We start from the raw sequence: 23,410 nt of genomic DNA on the forward strand, positions 1-23,410 counted from the left end.
TAACACATCTAAATACGATTGTAGATTCTTTTTTATAAAACCAGTTCCTCCTACTATAATTGGAACTGTTTGGGTATCTTTCTTCCACATTGAGCTCGTTTCTGCCTGCAAATCCTGATATTTTATGGCTTTGTCTCTCTGTATGCAAGACACTGTAGTAGTCACTGGATGCGGTGATTTCAATTATCAATGCTACTTTTGTTTTCTTTTCATGGACCACTATTATCTGGTTTTATAGCATCTATCTTTTGAACTGTTGGTAATGGATGATCCTATGCAATACAGACCATCATTTTCTATGATGCTTTGTGGGTCATATTTCCAGTGTTTTTCAGCTACTTCAATACCATAATGTTTGCACAATCCCCAGTGCAACAGTCTTGCCACACTACTATGCCTTTCAGTACACAGTCCTTTTGCCATTAGTATGTCACAACCAGCAACGAGGTGTGCAACTGTTTCCAATTTGGTTTTACAAAACCTACATTTGTCTGTTTCTCCCACATGTTCAATGGACTTTTGCACGTAGACCACTATCTTGTGCCGCCAACATTAACCTTTCATCTCCTGGTCTGAATTCTCCTCTCCTTAACCATTCTTGCATTCGTTCCTGATCGACATGAGGTTCTTCCAGGGGAGTTCCAAGATGGCTGCACAGTGAGTAACAGCTTGCTTCTAGCTCTCCCAGTGTGAAAACAGAAACTCAGCAAAAAAAGGCCAGTAGACTTGTGTTATGGGTAAATTGCAGTAACTGTCTAGAAAGTACACTGCTTGGATGCAAGGAATAAAGAAATACAGAAGACCTGGAAAAGATCAACTACAAAAATTGAAGAAAAACTGACTAGGGAGAGTTCTGCAGCTGTTCAGCAAAAGTAATGCAACCTTCAGACATGACCTTCCAATAACCTACAGGATGATACAAGACAAATGCATACAGAACTGGTTAAAATAAATAGAACACTGACAGAGTATATTAACACAAACAAAAGGCTGGAATAAATGGAAGAAGCTTTAAACAGATATTCAGATGAGATGATAAAGTTGCAAAAATCAGAGGTTGAAATGAAGAAAAGGCTGGCTGAATATGAGACTGCCCAGGAATAGAGGTTTCAAAAAATAATAGAATTATGGAACAGAGCATGTAGGGAAAACTTCGGATTTTCAGCTATACCACAGAAGCTGGAAAAAAAAAGACTGCATCAAATTTATGAAAGCACAAATAAGCAACTGGACTGGTATTCCACAGCAGGACTTGTTAGTTGAAAGGGCACATCGTGTGTATGCTCCAAATCTAGCTATAAGAAAGCAACCTAGACCTTAAATAGTAAAGATGCAATCCTACCAGCAGAAAGAGTTGATTTTGTCAAAACTGAGGCAGCAGGACAAAATACTAAAAGTAAGTGACAGCAGAGTGCTTGCAGAGAATGATTACTCGTACACCAGGCAAAAGAGAAGTGAATTCATCCCTCTAGTCAGAGAATGTTGAGACACAGGTGTGAGATTCAAACTGTTGTATTCAGCTGTCTTCACGGTATTCTTCCCTGGAGGGACAAAATAATTTTTTGATGAAGTGCATGCTAAGGAGGAGATACAAAAGTTTCTCCAACAAAAACTGAGCAGTGAAACAAAGAGATTCGGCTTCTTGTTCCTCTGGTAATAAAGACCACAGAGAGACTGCACCTGTGAAACCCTTTCCAGTACTTCAATGGAAAATGTTGGAGAGAAGGAAGACAGCACAAAATTTGACTAGAAGAATCAAGAGTACGTTGGAAATGAAGCAGAGACAGGATTTGGGTGATGGAGAAGAACAGTAATAAAATCAGTAACAATGTGGGATTACAATGCAATAATTATGTTTATGAAATATGACAGCACAAGAAAATCTGGAAATATTGGACTTCTTCAAAATTTTTTTTGCTGAGTGGGGGACTCAAGTACAGGCCCTACTTCATGAAAATGCTTTGGGGAGGGGAAGAGAGGGGAGAACACTAACTAAGTAAAGAAAACACTTTCTTAATAGTACTGTATCTGTGTTGTATGGTTTTCTTTGCATGCTATTTTTGGGTACAATGGGGATTGTAAATTGGTGTTTTTTTTTTCTCCTCTCTTCTCTTTCTCTCCTTGTACAGTTATGAGTAACATGGGCAATGTAATCATTAAAAAAGGAAAAGGGAGCCTGGTTAAGGGGACATGACAGAGTTCAAATTAATGTTTTTTTTTTTCATTCTTGCATGGGGAAATGACTGATTAAGGACCTTTTTTTTTTTAAGACACAGAGCAAGTAAATATAAAATAATATTGAATATTATAAGGTTTTTTTCTAGCACTTGCAAACATGTATACTAAGTAGCATTTCTGAGGCAGTCTGGAAGAAAGGGACTAGGTGAGGGAAAAGAAGAAGAAAGAACAGAGAACTGTCCCTGAAAACAGTCAGGGGTTTTCCCAGGTGTGAGCTTTAAAGATAATACAAAACCAATTAGACTTGAAGTAAAGTTCTCTCAGTGTTTTTAATGCAATGGGGTTACTAATATAATCAGGTGCTTTTGCAGTTTCATGTTCACCATTCTCTCTTTTTCTTTGTTCAGTGTTGAGAAATGTAGGCACTGCAATGAAAAAAAATTGAGAAGGGGAGGAGATGGGGGGAGAGCAGAAGAGTCTGGGTGAAGAGAGTATGACAAAAGAAAAATCAGTGTGCTTTTTCCCATGCTTGCATAGGGAAATGACTTGGTAAAACCCTAGATGTTATCCAGTAACAAGTTTATTACTACAAAGCATTTAAATGAAAAAGAATATGGAATACTGTAAGGCTTTTTTTCTGATAAACAAGGTACCCTTACCAGTTTTGTGTCCAGCTTGCATGTCACTAGAAGACAAAGATATACAAAAACAAATAGCACTTACTGGTAGCACAGGCTATACTATGCGTTTTAGCATGACTACCCTTTATTTTTGGTCAACTTTAGCCTGTCTGTGTACCTATCAACTTAGAACGTATGTTCTTATTAGGAAGCAAAAACTTCAATATTTGAAGATGTACATAGTTTTGTGGGTTATTGTTAAGTTCATAGGTTTTAGGAGTTTTTTTTTTGGGGGGGGGTTGGTTGTTCTGTTTGACGGCTTTCAAAAAAACAAAAATTATGTAAGATGTGCCATAGGTGCAAATGGATATGACATGAAACAGTTCTATAAAAGACCAACCTGTCAAACAGTATATACATGTAACATAAAAGTTGGAACTAGAAAAAAATTATGCTTTCTGTAATGTCTTTCAATCTGAATGGTCTTACAGATAAAAATAAAAAAGAAAAAGTAGTGAACTATATTAAAAATATAGAGTGCAAATAGCTATGCTACAGGAGACACCTGGAAAGAACTGAACATGTGAATTTGATAAAGAAAGGTTTTCAGGATGGTTATTCAGCGGAATATCTGCGGCAAAGAAAAAGAGGAGTACTTGCATTAATTGCAAGGAGAGCTCCAAAAGTGACAGAAGAGGAAAACAAAGACAATAATGGAAGATACATAGTACTAAGGGGCTATTGGCTAGGGAGAAGGATTACACTGGCATGCATTTACACCCCCCTAAAACTGCTATAATGGAGCTTAAGAAAATTCTGGGAGAAATAATCGGCTTTCACAAGAAATATTACTTATAGGTGGAGACTGGAATTTGGTTTGCTACAGATTCAGTACTAGGAGTTCAGAATGAATTTACATATTACTCACCGAGATACAAAAACTGGGCTAGGCTAGATAGACTTTATATTTCGCAGGAACATCTGCATTTAACTGAAGGTCTTGAAACACACCCAATAACTACGTCAGATCATGCATCAATAACAACTAAAATAAAAATGGTAGGTAATGAAATGAAAATGAGACACTGGTGCTTCCCCACCTACTGACTGAAAAGAGGAATTTAAGGAATGGGTTGTAGAATTAATTTAGGAGCTACTAGAAAAGATAGAATTATCTACTGAAAACATAGCTAAGGAGTGGAATAGAATTAAAGTGGTGTTTACAAACAACTAGGTTGGAAATAAAAGAAAAGGAGATATGGCTAAACAGTAACAAGAATTATTTAAGAGGGATTAACAAATGTTAAAGTATTACAAAGTAGGGGGAATCTCAAAACACGAAAGGGAGCAACTGCAGAATGCTGAACATAAAATAAGGGATTACCTTGATAATATGCATGAGTTTAGAAGTTTAGAAAGATTGCTGTTAAGCAACTGTTTTTGATAATTCTAGAGCACAAAAACTTCTAGCACAACTCAGGCAACAAAGTGGAAAGGGCAGTCCCCAAACTTAGAGAACCTATAACAAAGGAAGATAACAAGAGACCCTGTAGAAGTATTAGAAATATTTTGGAAATTTTATGAAAATTGGTATAAAGCAGAGAAATATGGAAATCAAGAAAAGGTACAAATGGAAATGCTTATGGAAGAATTAAATATGCCAATGTTGGCGGTAGATGAGACTATTACCAACAGAATAGGAAGGGATGACATAAAAATGGCTATGTATAACCACTCTACAGAAAAGTCCCCAGCAATAGATGGTATTCCTGTGGAAGTTTGGAAGTTAAGAGGAAAAAACCTGATAAAGATCTGGAAAGTTTTGTTTAACAGTATTTTAAGAGGAGAAGTACCAGCATCATGGAAGAAGGCGGTGGTAACATTAATACTTAAAGGTAAAGATCCATCAGATCCAGCTTCATACAGGCCCACTTCAATACTAAACCATGATTATAAAGTGTTTATGTCTACAATGGCTAAAAGAATGGCAAAAGTGATACCACAATTGACAGATATGGATCAGTGTGGTTTTGTGGAGGGGAGGCAAACATTTGACAATATTAACAGAACATTGATGATCCAGAGGGAAGCAGAATGTAAGGAAGTACCACTTTTATTGGTGGGTCTTGATGCAGAGAAAGCGTTTGACAGAGCAGACTGGGGTCTTCATGAGCAGGGCAATGGAAGCATTTGCTTTCCCTGATACAATTATAAGGCTAATTAGAAGAAGATATGCAGGATCAGAGGTGCAAATTAAAGTAGGTGGGGTCCTCTACGACAATATCTGCTTGAGTAGAGGAACCAGGCATGGTTGTCCACTTTCCCCTTTGTTGTTTGCATTATATTTAGAACCACTGGCAAAGAAAATAAGGGACTCAGAAATTCAAGGATATAATTGACATGGTAATCAAGCAAAGCTGGCTCTATTTGCAGATGATATTTTATACATGACAAATTCAGATCTTCTCGGGATACAAAATGAATGAAGCCAACACAAATGCAATAGTGGTAAATTATGTACCCACCCATGAATTGGTCCAACAATATCCATATTTACGGGGACATGATAAAATGAAATATTTAGGAGTATGGATTAGAAATGACTCTGTGGTGGCATATAAGGATATGTGGGAAGAGACTAAACAGAAGATAATACAAAAACTGAGAAACTGGAAGTTTTGTGATATGGATACTAAAAAACAAGCCATTAAAATGTTTTCAGGCCCTTTAGTCTTATGCACAGGTCAGGCATATTTTTATCAACCGGAGAAGTTGTGGATAGCAATTAAAAAAGAGTTGAAGGATTTTATCTGGGAAGGGAAGACGGCAAGGGTCAAGTAGGATAAGCTGATTCTACCAATAGAACAAGGCGGACTAGGATTACCTAATGTAGAGCAACATAGTTAAGGTTCTTATACATAGCACAAACAGAAAACTATAACTGTAAGTGGAAAGGAATAATGCTGACACAGGAAGGAAGTTCAAGAAATAAGGAGAGATTGGGAATTTGGATGCAGACTCTTAAGGAGAAAGCAACCCAGCCATTGGGGATGCACAAGCCAGTGCATTTCTTTGTGCCGGTCCCAAGCCTGGATAAATGGGGAGGGTTGCATCAGGAAGGGCATCCAGCGTAAAACTTCACCAAAACATTTCATGCAGATAGGAAGAAAAATTTTTATACCGGATCGGTCGAGGCCCGGGTTAACAATGAATGCCACAAGTACTGTCAGCCTACAGGGTTGCTGGCGGAAATTGGGCTACTGTTGGCCGAAGGAGGAGAAGAGGCAGAAGACATGGCCGAAGGCAGGAAGAGAGGAGAAAGGCTAGGACTGTGGTAGTGAGGCTCGGAACTTTGAATGTTGGCAGTATGACTGGTATAGGGAGAGAGCTAGCTGATATGATGGACAGAAGGAAGGTTGGTATACTGTGTGTGCAAGAGACCAGATGGAAGGGGAGTAAGGCTAGGTGTATCGGAGGTGGGTTCAAATTGTTTCATCATGGTGTGGATGGGAGGAGAAATGGCGTAGGAGTTATTCTGAAGGAACAGTATGCTGAGTGTGTTTTGGAGGTGAAAAGAGTGTCGGATAGAGTGATGTTTATGAAGCTGGAAATTGATGGTGTAATGATGAATGTTGTTAGTGCGTATGCTCCACAAGTTGGGTGTGCAATGGATGAGAAAGAAAAAATTTGGAGTGAATTGGATGAAGTGGTGATGACTGTACCCAAGGGTGAGAGAGTGGTGATTGGAGCAGATTTCAATGGGCATGTTGGTGAAGGGAACAGAGGGGATGAGGAAGTGATGGGTAGGTACGGTGTTAAACAAAGGAATGCAGAAGGTCAGATGGTAGTGGATTTTGCAAAAAGGATGGACATGGCTGTGGTGAATATGTATTTTAACAAGAGGGAGGAGCACAGGGTGACATACAAGAGTGGAGGAAGATGCACACAGGTGGATTATATCTTATGTAGGAGGGCCAGTTTGAAGGAGATTGGAGACTGTAAAGTGGTGACTGGAGAAAGTGTAGTTAGGCACCATAGAATAGTGGTTTGTAGGATGACGTTAGTTATCAAGAAGAGGAGGAGGAGTGTGAGGGCAGCACCAAGGATCAAGTGGTGGAAACTGAAAAAGGGTAATTGTGAGGTGGAGTTCAGGGATGAGTTAAGGCAGGCACTGGGTGGCAGTGAAGAGTTACCAAATAGCTGGGTAACTACAGCAGAGCTAGTAAGGGAGACGGCTAGAAAGGTGCTTGGTATCACATCTGGACAGAGGAAGGACGACAAGGAGATATGGTGGTGGAATGAGGAAGTACAGGAGAATATACAGAGAAAGAGGTTGGCAAAGAAGAAGTGGGATTGTCAGAGAGATGAAGAAAGTAGACAGGAGTATAAGGAGATGAGGTGCATGGCAAAGAGAGAGGTGGCGAAGGCTAAGGATAAGGCATATGAAGAGTTGTATGAAACGGACACTAAGGAGGGGAGAAAAGGACCTGTACCGATTGGCTAGACAGAGGGACCGAGCTAGGAAAGATGTGCAGCAGTTAAAGGTGATAAAGGATAATGAGGGAAACATACTCACAAGTGAGGAGAGTGTGTTGAGGAGATGGAGAGAGAGTACTTTGAGGGGTTGATGAATGAAGAGAATGAGAGGGAGAGAAGGTTGGATGATGTAGGGATAGTGAATCATGAAGTACAATGGATTAGCAAGGAGGAAGTAAGGATAGCTATGAAGAGAATGAAGAATGGAAAGGCTGTTGGCCCAGATGACATACTTGTGGAAGCATGGAGGTGTTTAGGTGAAATGGCAGTGGAGTTTTTAACCAGACTGTTTAATGAAATCTTGGAAAGTGAGAGGATGCCTGAGGAATGGAGAAAAAGTGTTTTTGGTACCGATTTTTAAGAATAAGGGTGATGTACAGAGCTGTAGTAACTACAGAGGGATTAAACTGATCAGTCACAGCATGAAGTTATGGGAAAGAGTAGTGGAAGCAAGGTTAAGAAGGGACGTGATGATTAGTGATCAGCAGTATGGTTTCATGCCAGGAAAGAGCACTACAGATGCGATATTTGCTCTGAGAGTTTTGATGGAGAAGTACAGAGAATGTCGGAAGGAGTTGCATTGTGTTTTTGTAGACTTAGAGAAAGCATATGACAGGGTGCCTAGAGAGGAGTTGTGGTATTGTATGAGGAAGTCAGGAGTGTCCGAAAAGTATGTAAGAGTGGTACAGGATATGTACGAGGGTAGTGTGACAGCGGTGAGGTCTGCGGTGGGAGTGACGGATATGTTTAAGGTGGAGGTGGGGTTACATCAAGGATCAGCTCTGAGCCCTTTCTTATTTGCAATGGTGATGGACAGGTTGACAGACGAGATCAGACAGGAGTCCCCGTGGACTATGATGTTTGCAGATGACATTGTGATCTGTAGTGAGAGTAGGGAACAGGTGGAGGAGACCCTGGAGAGATGGAGATATGCTCTAGAGAGAAGAGGAATGAAGGTCAGCAGGACTAAGACAGAATATATGTGTGTGAATGAGAGGGGAGGATAGAGGAATGGTGAGGATGCAAGGAGTAGAGGTGGTGAAGGTAGATGACTTTAAATACTTGGGGTCAATAGTTCAGAGTAACGGTGAGTGTGGGAAGAGAGGTGAAGAAGAGAGTACAGGCAGGATGGAGAAGAGTGTCAGGAGTGATTTGTGACAGACGAGTACCTATAAGAGTGAAAGGGAAGGTCTACAAGAGGGTAGTGAGACCAGCTATGTCATATGGGTTGGAGACAGTGACATTGATAAAAAGGCAGGAGTTTGACCTGGATGTGGCAGAATTAAAGATGTTAAGATTTGCACTGGGTATGACGAGGGTGGACAGGATTAGGAATAAGTATATTAGAGGGTCAGCCCAGGTTGGAAAGTTTGGAGACAAAGCCAGAGAGGCACGATTACGTTGGTTTGGACATGTGCTGAGGAGGGATGCTGAGTATATTGAGAAAAAGATGCTAAGGATGAAGCTACCAGGTAACAGGAAAATAGGAAGGCCTAAGATAAGGTTTATGGATGTGGTGAGAGGGAACATGCAGGTGGTTGGTGTGACAGAGCAAGATGCAGAGGACAGGAAGAAATGGATACAGGTGATCTGCTGTGACGACCCCTAACAGGAACAGCTGAAAGAAGATGATGATGATGACTCTTAAGGAGAAAGCAAAGTTATGTAAACTCTTACCATAACCATAGATGCCCTTCTCTTCCATGTTGCAGTATTCTACTTGTGGATTTACCATTCTTCCTCTCCAGTTTGTCCGGCCAGGTTTCCAAAGATTTTCGGTCCCTCTTGGTGCGTTGGACATCTGACGTGGTAGCAGGTATGTGGGCCATAAAGGTGACGTCTGCACGCACCATAGGTTCATAGGTAGGGACTAGGCTATTGGCCCTAGGGCCTATATAAGCCTAGCCAAATGGTACCCTGGCTTTCGCCACCCAAGAAAATTATTTTCCTGTGTCCCTGTCGAGCAGAGCCACAGAAGTGATCCCCAGGGTGAATTTCCTATCACCCATCCAATCATCAAGATTTTTCTTGAAGAGTGCTGATGAGGAGCTTTGTTTGATATAGATAGGTAGTTTGTTCCAGAGTATGGGAAGTCTCTGGGACAGGACTCTATCCCTCCAGCATGTTCTGCTTATTGTTGCACCAGCCCTCAGAACGCAAGAAGCCCCAGGTGGAGCCAGTCTTGCGAGGGCATAGGCTGTCCAGTGCCACCCAGGAGAGCAAGTGCAGTAATACAAGAGGGAAGGAATACTGCAACATGGAAAAGAAGGACATCTATGGTTATGGTAAGATTTTACACAACTTTCCTATGTCCTTCTATTCCAGTGTTGCAGCATTCTACTTGTGGGTGAATACCATAGCTCACTGAGGAATGGGAGGTGGCCTAGTTGAAGTTTCAAAGAATCTGTGTAGGATAGCCCTGGCAAACCCCGCCCTAGCTCTAGAGATATGGTCCAGTTTGTAGTGTTTGGTGAAGGTGTGTACCGAGGACCAAGTGGCTGCCTCAAGTATAGAGTTAGTGCTAGTCCTTTAAAGAAGGCTCCAGAGGAGGCCATGGCTCTGGTGAAGTGGGCCTTGACATTGCCTTGCACGGTCTTGCCATGGTGTAGGTAGCAGAAGTGGTGGCCCGGGAGATCCAGGCTGAAATGGTTTGTTTGCTCACCAGTTTCCCCAAGGCCCTGGGATGGAAGGAGACAAATAGCTGGTCAGACTTCCCAAAAGGTTTGGTTTATGTAGATAAAACCTACATTGCCTGTGGATGTCTAGGGGAATTCAGCACTCTCTCACCATCTCCCTGTGGGTTAGAGAAGAAGGTAGGCAGGTGAATGGCCTCGTTCAAGGACAGGTCATTCACCACTTTGAGAATAAATGACGGGTTTGTCCTGAGGGTCACCCTGTCCAGGTGGAAAATTAGGAAAGTTGGAGTAGCCATAAGAGCTTGCAATTCAGAAACCCTTCTGGCAGAGATCAGAGCTACCAGCAAACAGTTTTCCATGTGCAAAACTTTAAGGGGGCCTTGTCTGCTAGTTCAAAAAGAGCAAGAGTGAGTTTCTCTAGAACATAGTCAAGGCTCCAGGGAGGGGGTGACTGTTTTCTGGGTGGTCTCATGTGCAATACACCTTTGAGGAAAAGTTTGGAGGGGAGTCTGGATGCAAGGAGTGGATTCATGGGAAGGCAGGCAGAGATAGCAGACAAGTGTGCCTTCAGGGATGAGTAAGACAACCCTGTCTGCATAAGTTCACACAGGTACAAAAGGATGAGAGGCATATCATTTTCCAGCAGATCCAACTGTCTTATGTGACACCAGAGAGAAAACCTTTTCCACTTAGAGAGATAGCCTTTCCTAGTGTTAGATCTCCTGCCTCCTGCAGGACAGCGAGCACGTCCTCGTTATATAGGTGTCTGAAGGGGATCAAAATCCTATCCGCCACAGGGTGAGGTGTGGGGATTGCCACTGTAGATGTAGATGCCCCTTGTGCTGTGTGAGCAGGTCCACTGAGGGGGGGGGGGTAATTTGTGGTGATTGCCCTTGGACAGGTGAAGAAGAAGGGGGAACCAATGCTGTCTTGGCCAGTAGGGAGTCACCAGCAGGATTTTGGAAGAGTCCTGCTGAATTTTCAGCAGGACCCTTTGAATCAGTGGGAAGGGGGGAATGCATACAGGAATTTCCCCTTCCATGTTATCGTGAAGGCATCTGTTGCTTAATGCCTTGGGGTCTGATGTCCTGGTGCAGTAGCCAGGAAGTTGCCTGTTTATGGAGGAGGCAAACAGGTCTATTTGTAGAATACCCCACCTGTGGACCAGATTCAAGAATGCATCCCTTTGCAGCATCCATTTGTGGTTGTTTGAAATGGTTCTGCTTAGGTGATCTGCCTGGGAGTTGTGCAGGGATGGAATGTAGGCTGCCTGGAGGGAAATCCCCTGAGAGGTAGCCAGTTCCCACACCTGCAGAGCTAATCTACATAGAAGGTAAGACTTGGTCCCTTCCTGCTTGTTGAGATACCAAAGAACTGTAGTGCTGTCTGTGAATATTTTTAGAGGCCCCTGCTCTAGGTAGGGTTGGAAGGCCTGTAGAGCGAGGAGGGTGGCCCTCATTTCTCAGATGTTTATATGGTCTCGTTTGTCTGTCTGTCCACAAATCTTGTACTTTCCTTTCCCCCAGAGTTCCTCCCCAGCTCAGATCTGAGGCATGTGAGTTCATGGTCTGAGAGGGTGTTTGCAGTGGGATGCCTGGATTCTGGGCTAATTGAGCAAGCCACCATTTCAGTTCCTGATGTAAACAGGGGAGCAGTGGAATCCTGAACTCCAGAGGGTGGGAGTGTTGGGTCCACACCAACCTGAGGTGGTTATTGTGTCTTTCTGCTTTTCCCGGTTAGGGGTCGCCACAGCGGAACTCCGGTCCGCTAATGATTGGTAGTTGATTTTTACGTGCCGAGTTTCCAGCCCTGATGCACAACCTTCAACGAAGGTACGCCCATTCACGCATGTCTCCACGCAGAAGACGCTCTAGCTGAGAATCGAACCAGACAGCGTCTTATTGTGTGGCGACAACGCTACCGCAGCACCACCATTGCAATTTCTCATGTGCATCCTTGGTAGGGGCAGTATGGGAATGGTAGCTGCCATGTAGCCTAGCAGTCTCAGGAATTGTTTTGCAGTTAGCTCTGTAGCATGCAGGGCTGTAAGAAGGTAGTGTGTGAAAGGGATACCACCTTTTCTGCTGGGAGGAAGGCCTTCATGAGGTCTGTCCTGATCTTGCAACCCAGGAAGACAATGTCCTGTGTGGGACTGAGGTGAGATTTGGGGAAGTTTATCAAGAATCCCAGAGACTGTAGAAGTATCAGGAGGTCCTGGGAGTAGCTTAGAAGAGTTGCCTTGTCTTCTGCCTGAATTAGAAAATCATCCAAGTATGACAATATCTGAATATCTTTTGCCCTGCAATAGGCGATGACTGGAGCCAGGCATTTTGTAAATACCCTGGGGGCAGTAGAAAATCCAAAGGGCAATGCACAGAACTGAAAGTGAGATGAGCCTGCCATGAACCTCAGATATTTTCTGAAGGTGGGCTTTATGGGTATGTGAAGGTAGGCATCCTTTATGTCCAGGGTAGGAACTCAAAGGAAGGGATTGAGGCGTGAAAGGTCTAAGTTTGGCCTCCATGGTCCCTCCTTTCTGGATACCAAAAAGAATATGGAATAGAATCCATTTCTTTTTTCCTGTGCAGGTACTGTTTCTATGGTGCCTTGTAGCAGTAGGGTTTGCAGGACCTGATGGAGAAGGGGTATCTGGCTGGGAGGAGGCAGCGGGATGCCCTGTTTTGTTGGGGGGAGGTGATCCAGGGCATGAAGTATCCGTTTTGAATGCTGGACAGATCCCACTTGTTTGTGGTAATGAGAGGCCACGTAGGGAAACAGTGGGAGAGGTGAGTGGCTAGGGGAATGGTGGAAGGGGGTGGGGGTTGTAGTATTGGCAGGCAGACACTAACTGCGCTATCAGGAAAGGGGGGCCTTTGGTTGGAGGGCTGAGAAGGCCTAGCTTGAGGAGGTTGCCTTCTAGGGGGTCTTCTTGACCTAGGCAGAGCTGCTGGCCTGGAGGTTTTCCTGATAATCTGTCTCTTGGCTGGGTAGTTCCTCTGGAACTTGAGAATGGGCGAAACTAGAAGGTGCTTTAAGTCTTGTAGCTCTTTACCTTTCTGTTGCAACAATTTAAACAGATCAGCCACTTTTGCACCAAAAAGGGCTGAACTGTCCAGAGGTGCATTAAGACGTTTAGCCCTGAAGTCATCAGGGAGAAGGTAAAGTCGCAGCCATGAGTACCTTCTGAGTACTGAAGCTGATGCAGCTGACCTGGTGGAGGCTTCACCTGCATCATAACTGCATCTTAAAGAGTGTTTATTCACTTGAGAGATGCGGGCTATCAGGGAAGACAGAGAAGTTTTGGCTGCACAGTCAGGAATATCATCTAGGTCCTTAGTGGCTTTTTCCAGCAGAGCTAAGGAGTATTTATTCAAGTGAGTCTGGTAGTTGGTGGCCCTGAAGGAGAGGGTCGCTGAGATGTAAATTTTCTTTCCTAGCCTCTCCATGGGTTTGCTGTCCTTATCAGCAGGAAGGATAATAGTGGTTGGAAGGAGCTTGGAGGCCCTATCAGAAGAGATGTAGATAGTGGCCTGGTCAGCAGGATGGCACTTAAAGAGAAATTGCTCTGTTTCAGGCACTTTATAGAGTCTGCCTGCCCTACGAGGAGCTGGAGGCTGGGAATCTGGGCTGGTGGAGGCAGAGGCAAATGCATCCAGGAATGCAAGTTGAATGGGAGGTGTAGCAGAAGGACTGGGAGAGTCCATTTGAATCAGGTCATAAAACCTTTTTTGTACTTCAGTCATATGAGGATTGCCACTTGAAGTAGTCTTTCATCATATTAATTGTTTCCCCAAAGGTTAAGACCTCAACAGGAGAGTCAGGTTCTACAGAGCTCTCCTCAGGAGATCCATATCCCAGAGGGGATGAGCTCTGGGAGGAATAAGATATGGATTCCTCTGAGGAATCAGAAAATTCCTCTTCTTCAGACTGATCTGCCCTCCCTTCAGTAGTGTGAGGCCTAGGGCTAAGAAGGGGAGGAGCAGTGGCAGAGGCTTCAGCAGGAGGCCTACAGGCCATGAAGATGTTAAACTCTGGCTGAAGACCTGCCAGTCAGAGGTCAGAGTGAGGTGTCTAGTTTTTTGCTTTTTCTTTAAAGGCCTAGCAGGCATATGAGTGGAGACAGGCCTAGGGTCAGGCGTCGGAATGGTGGAGGTGGGGTCAGACAGGCCCAGAGTGAATGCTGCCTCCCCCCCGGCATCTAGAGAAGGCACCAGTAATTCCACTATAGACATGTCTTCCACTTGAGATTGTGCGGCTTCCTCAGAGGTACCTGCTTTATCTACACCGGTGGATGCTGGATCCCCAGCCAAGCTCACATCCACTACAGACTGGGGTACAGCTGAGAGAGGCACAGCAGATGAAGTAGGTCGCATGGACTTAGCCCTCTTCCTAGGCAGTTCAGATGGGGCGTCAGGACGCGGCCTCCATCCCTAACGCTAATTCCTTTAACCACTGATTCTCTACATATAGGTGTAAGGCCTGCAACCAGCGACGTAAGGTCTTAGGGAAAAATGAATGTCAAATGGCGCAGTTCTCGTGGTCGTGTTCCTTGCCTAAACAAAACAGACACTGGTGGTGGGTGTCTCTGTGCGGCATTTGGCAACCACACTTTCCCTTGCCCTTACCAGATGACATGAACAATCTATAAATATCAACAAAAGGACTGAAAGAATGTCCAACGGGGTACTTAACTGAAACTTTTTCCGATCCGATGTTCGCGAGAAGCAGAAGCACCTAGTGTATGACTGACAGCTGAAAAGTTCTGAGGGCTAGTGCATGCAGACGTCACCTTTATGGCCCACGTACCGGCTGCCACATCAGACATCCGGTGTACCAAGAGGGACTGAAAATCTTTGGAAACGTGGCCGGATTAACTGGAGAGGAAGAAGGACATCAAATTGGAATTGAAACTGGAATAGAAGGACATCAACCAAAATCATAGAGTATTACATTCATAAAATAGCAGGGAGTATTCTAAGAACAAAACCAGCACGAGAATGAAAAAATATTTTGCCACTAGGGATGGCTGTGGTCAGAGATACGTGCAACAGGGGGATGGAATTTATTGCAGAAAACTGGCAAAAGAACCAAGGTACTGGGACAAATAACTAGAAAAGGAAAGGTAATAGAATGGGAAGAGGCCGGCCAAGAATTTATTTGGACTGCAGGTTAGAGATCGCCTTCCCTATCAAGGATTGATATCAGAGTACAGGCAAAGAGAAAGAAATAGGGGGCTCCTAAATGAAAGACAAGCACTGGTAGAGATTGTAACAGAATCTAGAACAGAAGTTGTTGTTAAAAAAAGAATAATTAGTAAAGCATATAAAATATTGCATGATAATTATAAGAATCAATCAAACAAGCTTAGAAAGGATTGGAAAAGAGACACCGGATAAGCAATTCACAAAGAGACAAGGGGGTATATGTATATCTCCCAAATATGCAACAAAGTCTAGAAAATTTAGGATCTTTGCCTGGACGTGTTTACATAGGTATTTTTTATACTCCAAGTAGACTCAAAAGAATATTTCTTCAGGTGGATAGCAAATGTTGGAGGTGTGTTGGGCAAGAAAGAGGTAGCTGGGAACATGTGTTTTGGGAGTGTAATGAGCTGGCAGACTTTAGGGATTCCCTGCAGACTGCTCTGTCAGAGATGGTGGGTGAGCAGATTGGACTGACTGGGGAGATCATTTTTTTTGAGTTATGCTACAGAATCGGAATTGCCCAGACATAGAATTGCTGAATCTAATTATGGTGACTGCCAAAAAAAACAATTAGAAAATGGAAATCAGCATCTAAACCAACTTTACTAGAAGTAGTGAATATAGTAACAGTGATAAAATAACTGGAATTAAGAGCTTTAGAAAAGGGAAGGAGCAAACTACATAGGAAAAAATGGGAATTGTGGCAACAATATATGCAGAGCGTGAACGAGGTTTTAAGACAGGATTTTAATGAGCCACATAATGCTTAAATGACAATGACTGGATGATTTATAAGTGATGTATAATGTTTGCAACTACAGTTGTTTCAATGGTGTCTGTGATGTAAACCGCAAATAAAGTGGTATCATTTTGTTTTGTATGTTTTTCATTTATATAAATGTAAGATTGCCTTTGTCATATGTAAAAATTTAATAAAGAAGTTTGGAAAGGAAAAAACATGAGGGTCTTCCAGAAGTTTTCTATACTTGTAACTATAGTTATGCATTTTCCACACTTCATGCCTTCTTATCTGGTCATCCACCTTATATTCTTTTGTTTTTTGGCACATTCAGTTGCTGCCTGACTTTAATCTACTTGTTGTTTGATTTCCATTCCTGCTTGATGCTGACATGCATCTGTTATATTAAGCAGGGAAGTCATCGTAAAGTTATTCTTCTCATGCTTCAAAACTTTCACTACATTTGGGTCTTGTGAGGTCAGCAGTTGTGTGTGGAGTCCCACCATTGCAGAGCTATACATGCAATCAATTTTAAGGAGGCCCATCCCTCCTTCAGAACGGGGAATATATATTCTTGGTATGCACTGATTTTTATAAATCATTTGGTGAGCATAAAGCATCCTCCTTGTTTTCATGTCTAATTTATCCTGCACATTTTGGGGCCAGTCAATCACTCCAAAACTATAAAAGTTAGGACAGGAAGAGCAAATTGGTTTACAGCTTGGATTTTGTTCCGAGATGTCAACACTCTTTTCAGGATTATAAAGTCTTCTAAAGTATTCCTTACTAAGTTTTATTCACATTTGTTCATGTTTTATTGTTGATCCTTCATCAATTCCCAAATATTTATACACTCCCTCTTGCTCAAGTTCTTTTATATCACATTCTTGCCCCAAACTAATGTTTTCTTGTTGTTGCAGTTTTCCTGCTTTAAAGGTTGCCTTTGCACATTTACCAAAACCAAATGACACTCTTATATCATCTGAAAACATTTTGAGAACTTCCAGTTGCGCTTTCAGTTCCTCATCTGATGAGCTATACAGTTTTAATGATCAACAAAGGGAAGATGAGAAGTCTTTATACACAGTTGTTTTCCAGGAGCCTAATTACAGCCATGGCTTATAAGCTGTTAAGTACACAGCTTAATGGGTTAAGGTAAACGTGTCCAACCTGCGGCCCATGGGCCGCATGTGGCCCTCAGAGCGCTTCCATGCGGCCCTCAACCTCTAACTGCAACATTGATGTACGCATGCACCAAAACACTTTTTTTGTTTTGTGTTTTTCGCTCCCATGACCTGTAATGCTAATGTTGGTGTGCGCATGTGCCAAAGCACCCTTCTAGTTTTGTTTTTGAGCCAAAAAGGGTCAGTGTGTTTATGCCATTATTTTGCGCCGAACAATCAGTGTGTGTGTTCTCGCTGAAGAGGGACTCATGTATGGATTTGCCGCTGTTGCCTTTGAAAGGGACAGCATTTACCTGTGTTAATAGGCAAGTACGGAGTGAGTGAGTGCATGCATGAAAGCAGAATTGTGTGCGTGAAAGTAGAAGAAGAGTGTGTGTGTATGTGTGTGCATGACAGAGAGAGACGCATGCACAAAGAGGCTAACAATGATCAGTCTACCTACTGAACACAAACAAGTTAGCTCACAAATATATCATACATTAAGAGTACACTTTCATTAAATTGTGGCTTTCCTGACAGGGAGAGTGTTGTATTGAACATGAACTCATACCTCTTAACTCTTAACTCTATGGATTTTCAAAGAATGTCTGAATTTTTGCCTCATCTTCCAATTTGTGTCTTTTACTTAGGAAATAAAAGTCATCCAAGGTAATGCAGTTCCAGGGAGTTAGAATGAGACAGCAGCCTAGGGTTAATGGGTCAGTACTGGACTGACTATGTAGGACTGCAGCATATAAAGTTGTATTGTTTTTTCAGACAAACAAAAAAGCACCTAGTACTGTTTTTTTCATTGGTGGGTTCTAAGCAGTGGCAGATTGGACAACAGTAAGCATAGCTTTGGCGGATCATCAATACTGGCAAATCAAGTGGGCACAATGTAATTTTTTAAATGTTGGGGATTTTAGTGTGCATGTGTGTGCTTATGTGTTGGGAGTGCTGCAACAGTAGATGTTTATTAAAGACAGAGACTTGCGGACTGTAGAGAATATGTTTCTTTGTTTCAGAACCTAATACTTGGGTACGCATGCCAGAAGTAGATTTTTTAAGACATAGTTTCTTGCCATTTACAGTGGATGGATATTTACATTTAATGGACAATGTATTAGCGTGGGCCTGTGGGGTACTGAAGGATGCCAAGTCTGCCACTGCCAATGTCTTGTAAAGTGACCTGGAAATGGATATTAGGATGTTACTGAAAAAATATAGTAAGTGGGCTTAGAAATATAGTTTAATTAAACAAAGTGTACTTTCAATTTACAGGCCATAATTTACTTTATTTCAGGTAGTCCAGATACTGGTAGATTGTATACCATTAGACTTAATTAGGGAGAGCTGTCATTCTGGGGAAACAAGCAGCCCTAGTTTCAGTGAATGCTCTGTGGTTGCTTGCAGGTAGGAAGTTGCAGGATGTTGATGCAATGTGTTTTATTTATTATTTTAATACGTTTTATTTCAAAGCATGGTTTTCTTTGATGCAAAAGAAGGTAGGACTGAATGAGCCATATAATGTTTAACTGACAATAATGGGATAGAAATATTATAAGTGATGTATAATGTTTGCAGCTACAGTTGTTTCAATGGTGTCTGTGATGCATAACTATTTTTGGGCCTGTGTCCCACTTTTATTTTTCGCTTTGTCCAAATTTCTTGCTCTAAGGTTGAGAGGTATGGTTCCATACTAAATCAGAAGTTGTATTTACCTTGGAAGACTTTTCGGCATAATTATGAAAAACAGAGCCTTTTAATATCTCTGCTTATTTCCAGTATAAACTGCCATGTAACCTTGCAAATAACCTTCTTATTAAGCTACTTTACTTCTTTTGGAATTGACAGGTATGATTCATCTGTTCGACATAAGCATAGAGTGCGAATGTGACTTTGATTTCTTGCAGCATTCGTGGTTTACATAATCACAATAACTTTTCTGTGTTTCTGGGTGTGTAATCAATTTAACAGTTTTAAAGATGTTTTCCAAAAATAAATAAATATATAATAAATAAATAATCCTCTCTACACTTTGAGCTATTGACAAAGTCTGGGAATTTGTTTTTCAAAGCGAAGGTCAGCATTACAGCTCAGTAAACTGTCAGTCTGTGAGTAACTTCTGCACAAATTAAAATGTGTGAATTTCAAATAGCTTTAGATTGGAGGGAAGTTTATTTTTATTTATTTTACATTTGTTTACCGGGAAAGTCCGACTGGACACAGGTCCATTTTCAGCGGAGGCCCGGGGAGAAAAGCTCCAAAAATAACAGAAAACAATATAATACAATACATGAGAGAGAGAGACAGCAAATTATGGATGTAGTACTCATACAATATGACAGAGATTACATCTCGTAACAGTGAGAATCGAGGTACAGAATAAACTTACAACATTTTTTTACAGTTATAATTACAGCAAGGCAAATATCAATTTTTAGGAGAAAGCTGTTTGTACATAGCTGAAGCTCTGAAACAATCTTTTGGTATGGTATGGATTAACCTGGGAATTGACACAAGTTATATGTTTACACCAGTATGTAGCATTATAGTTTATGGTTTTCTTATTGATTTACTTTTTGCCGAGCAGTTGTTTGTTGATTTATTGGTGGTCCTTTTGGTAGTGGGAAATTACATGGATGAATCCATCTCTATTATGATTTTTTTTTTTCAGATATTTTGACTTCCAGACAATTTCATTCAGTGAGTGGGTGTGATTACTGAGGTTGCCTATTTTACAAGTAGGGGCTTTTTTTGTGTGTGTGTGTGTGTGTGTGTGTGTGTGTGTGTGTAAGAGAGAGAGAGAGAGATTTAATATGTGTACTGAATATAATGTTGTAAATGGAATTCTTAGTTAAACATGCCCCTCTTCTTGGACAACTAGACTTGAGTAACCAATATTAGATCTTAGCCATCCAGCTGGGAAAGGTTAATATGTGGATTTTCCATCTGGTTTAATGAAGGCTATGCTACTTACCCAAGGACTACATTTATGGCTATCCATCCAGCCATTGTGTTGCTGAACTACATTGTTTAATAATGAGGGGAGCTTTTTACAGAAGTTGAAGGTTTTTGTGTCAAGAACCTGTCCATAAAAAGTGGCTTGTTTATGTTGCAGTGAAGGCTGTGGTCTTTGTAGTGAGCATTTTAAGTATAACCAGTATTTCTGAGGTAGAGGAAGTCTCTTAAAGCAGGATCTTTCTTAGCCTGGAAAGCAAGCTAATGATGAAATTTATAGGGGTCAGTGAGAGAGAGAGGAAAGCAAGAAGCTTTTTAGTCTGTTTGGATAACTAAGTGAACTTAGTCCTTTGACCTTTTTTGTCAGAAATGGTTGTAGTCTTTCTTTTGGCAGGGTGTTTTGCTGAGGCACATGCCAAAAGGGGCACTGCACTCAATAATGGCTCTTGTAAAGGAAGAATACAGGGATGTTATGACCTCCTTGTCCCTAGATGAGATACCCTTACTAATGAAGTGGGCCATGTAAAAAGCTTTCCTTACAACAGAGACAACGTGGTGCTCAAAAGTCAGGTTTCTATCAACCTGGGTGCCCAAGTACCATACGACTTATTGCGTGCTTACAACATTATTAATGTGATAATTTGTGGGGACATCACTCTACTCAAAGAGGATGATGATGCATTTTTTGGCATTTAGCTTGAGGCCATATTTCTGGCACCAGTTATTTGTTTGGGTGAGACCCATTTGTAGCTTATTCAGAATTGTTTTATTAAGTCAGTAATGTGAATTCTTTACTTTATTGCAAATTTGTTGGGTTATGTTTGTGGATTATAGTATTGTAGGACTGCTGATGTTGACATTTTACGTAGTTGGACTGCTGGAATGGTTTTCCCAGTGAGAAATGCTAGTGCTGCAGTGAATATCTGTTTATTTGTAAAAAAAATTAAAAAAAAAAACATATATATATAGATATATTAACTAAGATGTTAGAGTTAACTGTTAGATTACAGAATTAGAATGAGAATTAGAATTTTAAGGCAAATATTAGGCATTTATTACATTTATTTATTGTTCAAATGCACCTACAGTACAGCCAAGGAGGTCGACTGTGGTCTTTCGGAGCAACAAAAGAGTTAACTATATGATATATTTTATATGCGGCCCCAAGACCATTTCTGTTCACTCAATGTGGCCCCAGCAAGCCAAAAGGTTGGACACCCCTGGGGGCAAGGTAGAATATAGCAATGACAGAGTCACCCTGGAATATCCTCCTTTGAACTTTTATCCCTGGAATTTGTCCTTTATCACAGCTTACTTGCAAAGTGATCTGCCACTGTTTCATGGTCACTGCAATGTAGTCGATCAGTGTAGGGTGTTATCTTATGCATTTTTAAGCACACTTTCATCTATGAATGTGGGATAATATCAACTGCTTTTTTGCAGTCACTCCTTGCCATACTTAGATTCCTCCCCTTTTTACAGTTCTCCACTATGACTTTATTTAATAAATGATACTTTGTTCCATATGACTTTTTTTTTCCTGCCCTTTTGTTCTATTGCCATAATTGAGTTTTCTTCTAAATGACTAAACAGTCAGCATTAATTCCAGTGTATAGTTTATATGTTATTTTAAGGCATGTTACTAGTCTATAATTTTTAGGGTAGTTTGCAGGTACACTCTTAAGTAGGAGCATTGTTTTTCCTGTTGTTATCCAGGCTGGTGTCTGTTTGGGGTGCGCATATAAATAGTTCTTACTCATGGCTAAATCTTCGTGCAAAGATGTTAATACTTTTATAATCAGAAGTTAAGTACTGCATCTGGGCCTGGGGTTTTCCAATTAGAGGCTTTTTTTAATTTTGTTTCAATCTCTCTGGCTATTCCATCCCATTTCATATTCTGTACCTTTAAACTTCTTATTCTTTCTTTTACTTCTATCCATTTAGCATCTTTGTAATGTTCCAGAGGATCTTCATAAATACTTCTCCAAAATCTATTTCTCCCTGCTATAAACTGAGCTGAAGTGATTAACCATTGCTGTAGTGCTTAGTACACAACTGGCCACAGCTCTGGTGGTGCTAAGGATACAATACCACCCTGTATACTCACTGCATGTTTTCTTCAAAGAAGCATTACACAACACATCAATGTACATGTAAACAAATAACAGAGTTGGAAATGTTAAAAAAATTAATAGTGACATTTCCATATGACTCACATAAAGAGGAGAGAGGATACAAAGGTTTATTCTTTAGGTTTAAATTAATAATGCTAATAAATGATGTGAAAAATTGTATCAACAAGGAGGTAAGAGACTGCTTAATTTAAACGTCTGAGAAAAACACTATTGTATATCAGTACCCAGATGTTGTATGGTAAGTGAATAATTTTATACTTTCAGAATTCATTACCTTTCCTGGTACATTTTGTCCATCATCTGGAGTCTTTTGATTAGCTACATGGCTCCTCTTCAGAATTTTAACATTCTCCAAGTCATTTTCAATTATCTGCAATACAATGCAAAACAATTCAGTTCAGGATCCCCAAAAGACAAAACAATTGGCACATTTTCTTAGCCATATGACTGTCACTGCCTAAATATTTAAAACCTGATAACGATTTATGGAGCAGGAAATCCCTAAAGGCAAAGAAATGTACAATGTCTGAAGAAAGCAGACAAATGCAGGCAATCTTATTTTTTGTTTGTTTTGGTAACACAAACATAGGTTCATAGGTTCGTACTAGGCTATCTGCCCTAAGGCATTTATAAGCCTAGCCAGAGTGTATGTGGCTTACACCACCCCTTAGGATGAGAATACTACGCCCTTTTAGGGTTTAGTTTACTATGCCTCTGTCTAGTAGTGGCAGAGATGACCCCCGGGGTAAACCTATGATCTCCCATCCACTCGTCGAGATTTCTCTTGAATAGTCAGTGAGGGGCTCTGCCTAACATGGACTGGGATTCTGTTCCAAAGTGTAGGGAGCCTCTGGGTTATGAATCTGTCCCTCCAGCACGTCCTATTTATTTCTGTGTTGAGGTTTAAGTCACTTGTTCTCATGGCTCTGATGGATTTGGATTTTCTGAGGTGGAGCATGTCCATTAATTCAGGATTGGACATGGCCTTGTACGTCAGGCAGAGATCACCTCTGAGTAGGCGGTATGCGACTGAATAGAGCTGGAGTTTTTTCAGTCGGGCAGCATATGACATATGTTTAGCTGCAACAGTGTAAAAAAAACAGCAATAATCCAAAAATCAAAGTAAAATGATTTCTGCATATCTCAACTTTAGCACAACCATTGAAAGTTGGCCACCTAGACAAGGACGGACAACACTCACACTCCACTTACTTCATCCAATCTAGTCTGTTTACTGA

The 23,410-nt window shown here is 41.3% G+C and overlaps 1 protein-coding gene across 1 annotated transcript in view; it reads right to left on the bottom strand.

Moving 5' to 3' along the window:
• Positions 1-23,410, bottom strand: part of XRN1 (5'-3' exoribonuclease 1) — a 2,408,514-nt gene that overhangs the window by 373,368 nt on the left and 2,011,736 nt on the right. Inside the window, exon 41 of the mRNA XM_044071018.1 lies at positions 22,447-22,542. Within this exon, the coding sequence (XP_043926953.1) occupies positions 22,447-22,542 (96 nt within the window). The remainder of the gene's footprint in view (positions 1-22,446; positions 22,543-23,410) is intronic.

The sequence above is a fragment of the Protopterus annectens genome, chromosome 5.part0 (genome assembly GCF_019279795.1).
Source record: "Protopterus annectens isolate FY-2018-M chromosome 5.part0, PAN1.0, whole genome shotgun sequence".
NCBI classification, from domain to species: Eukaryota; Metazoa; Chordata; order Ceratodontiformes; family Protopteridae; genus Protopterus; species Protopterus annectens.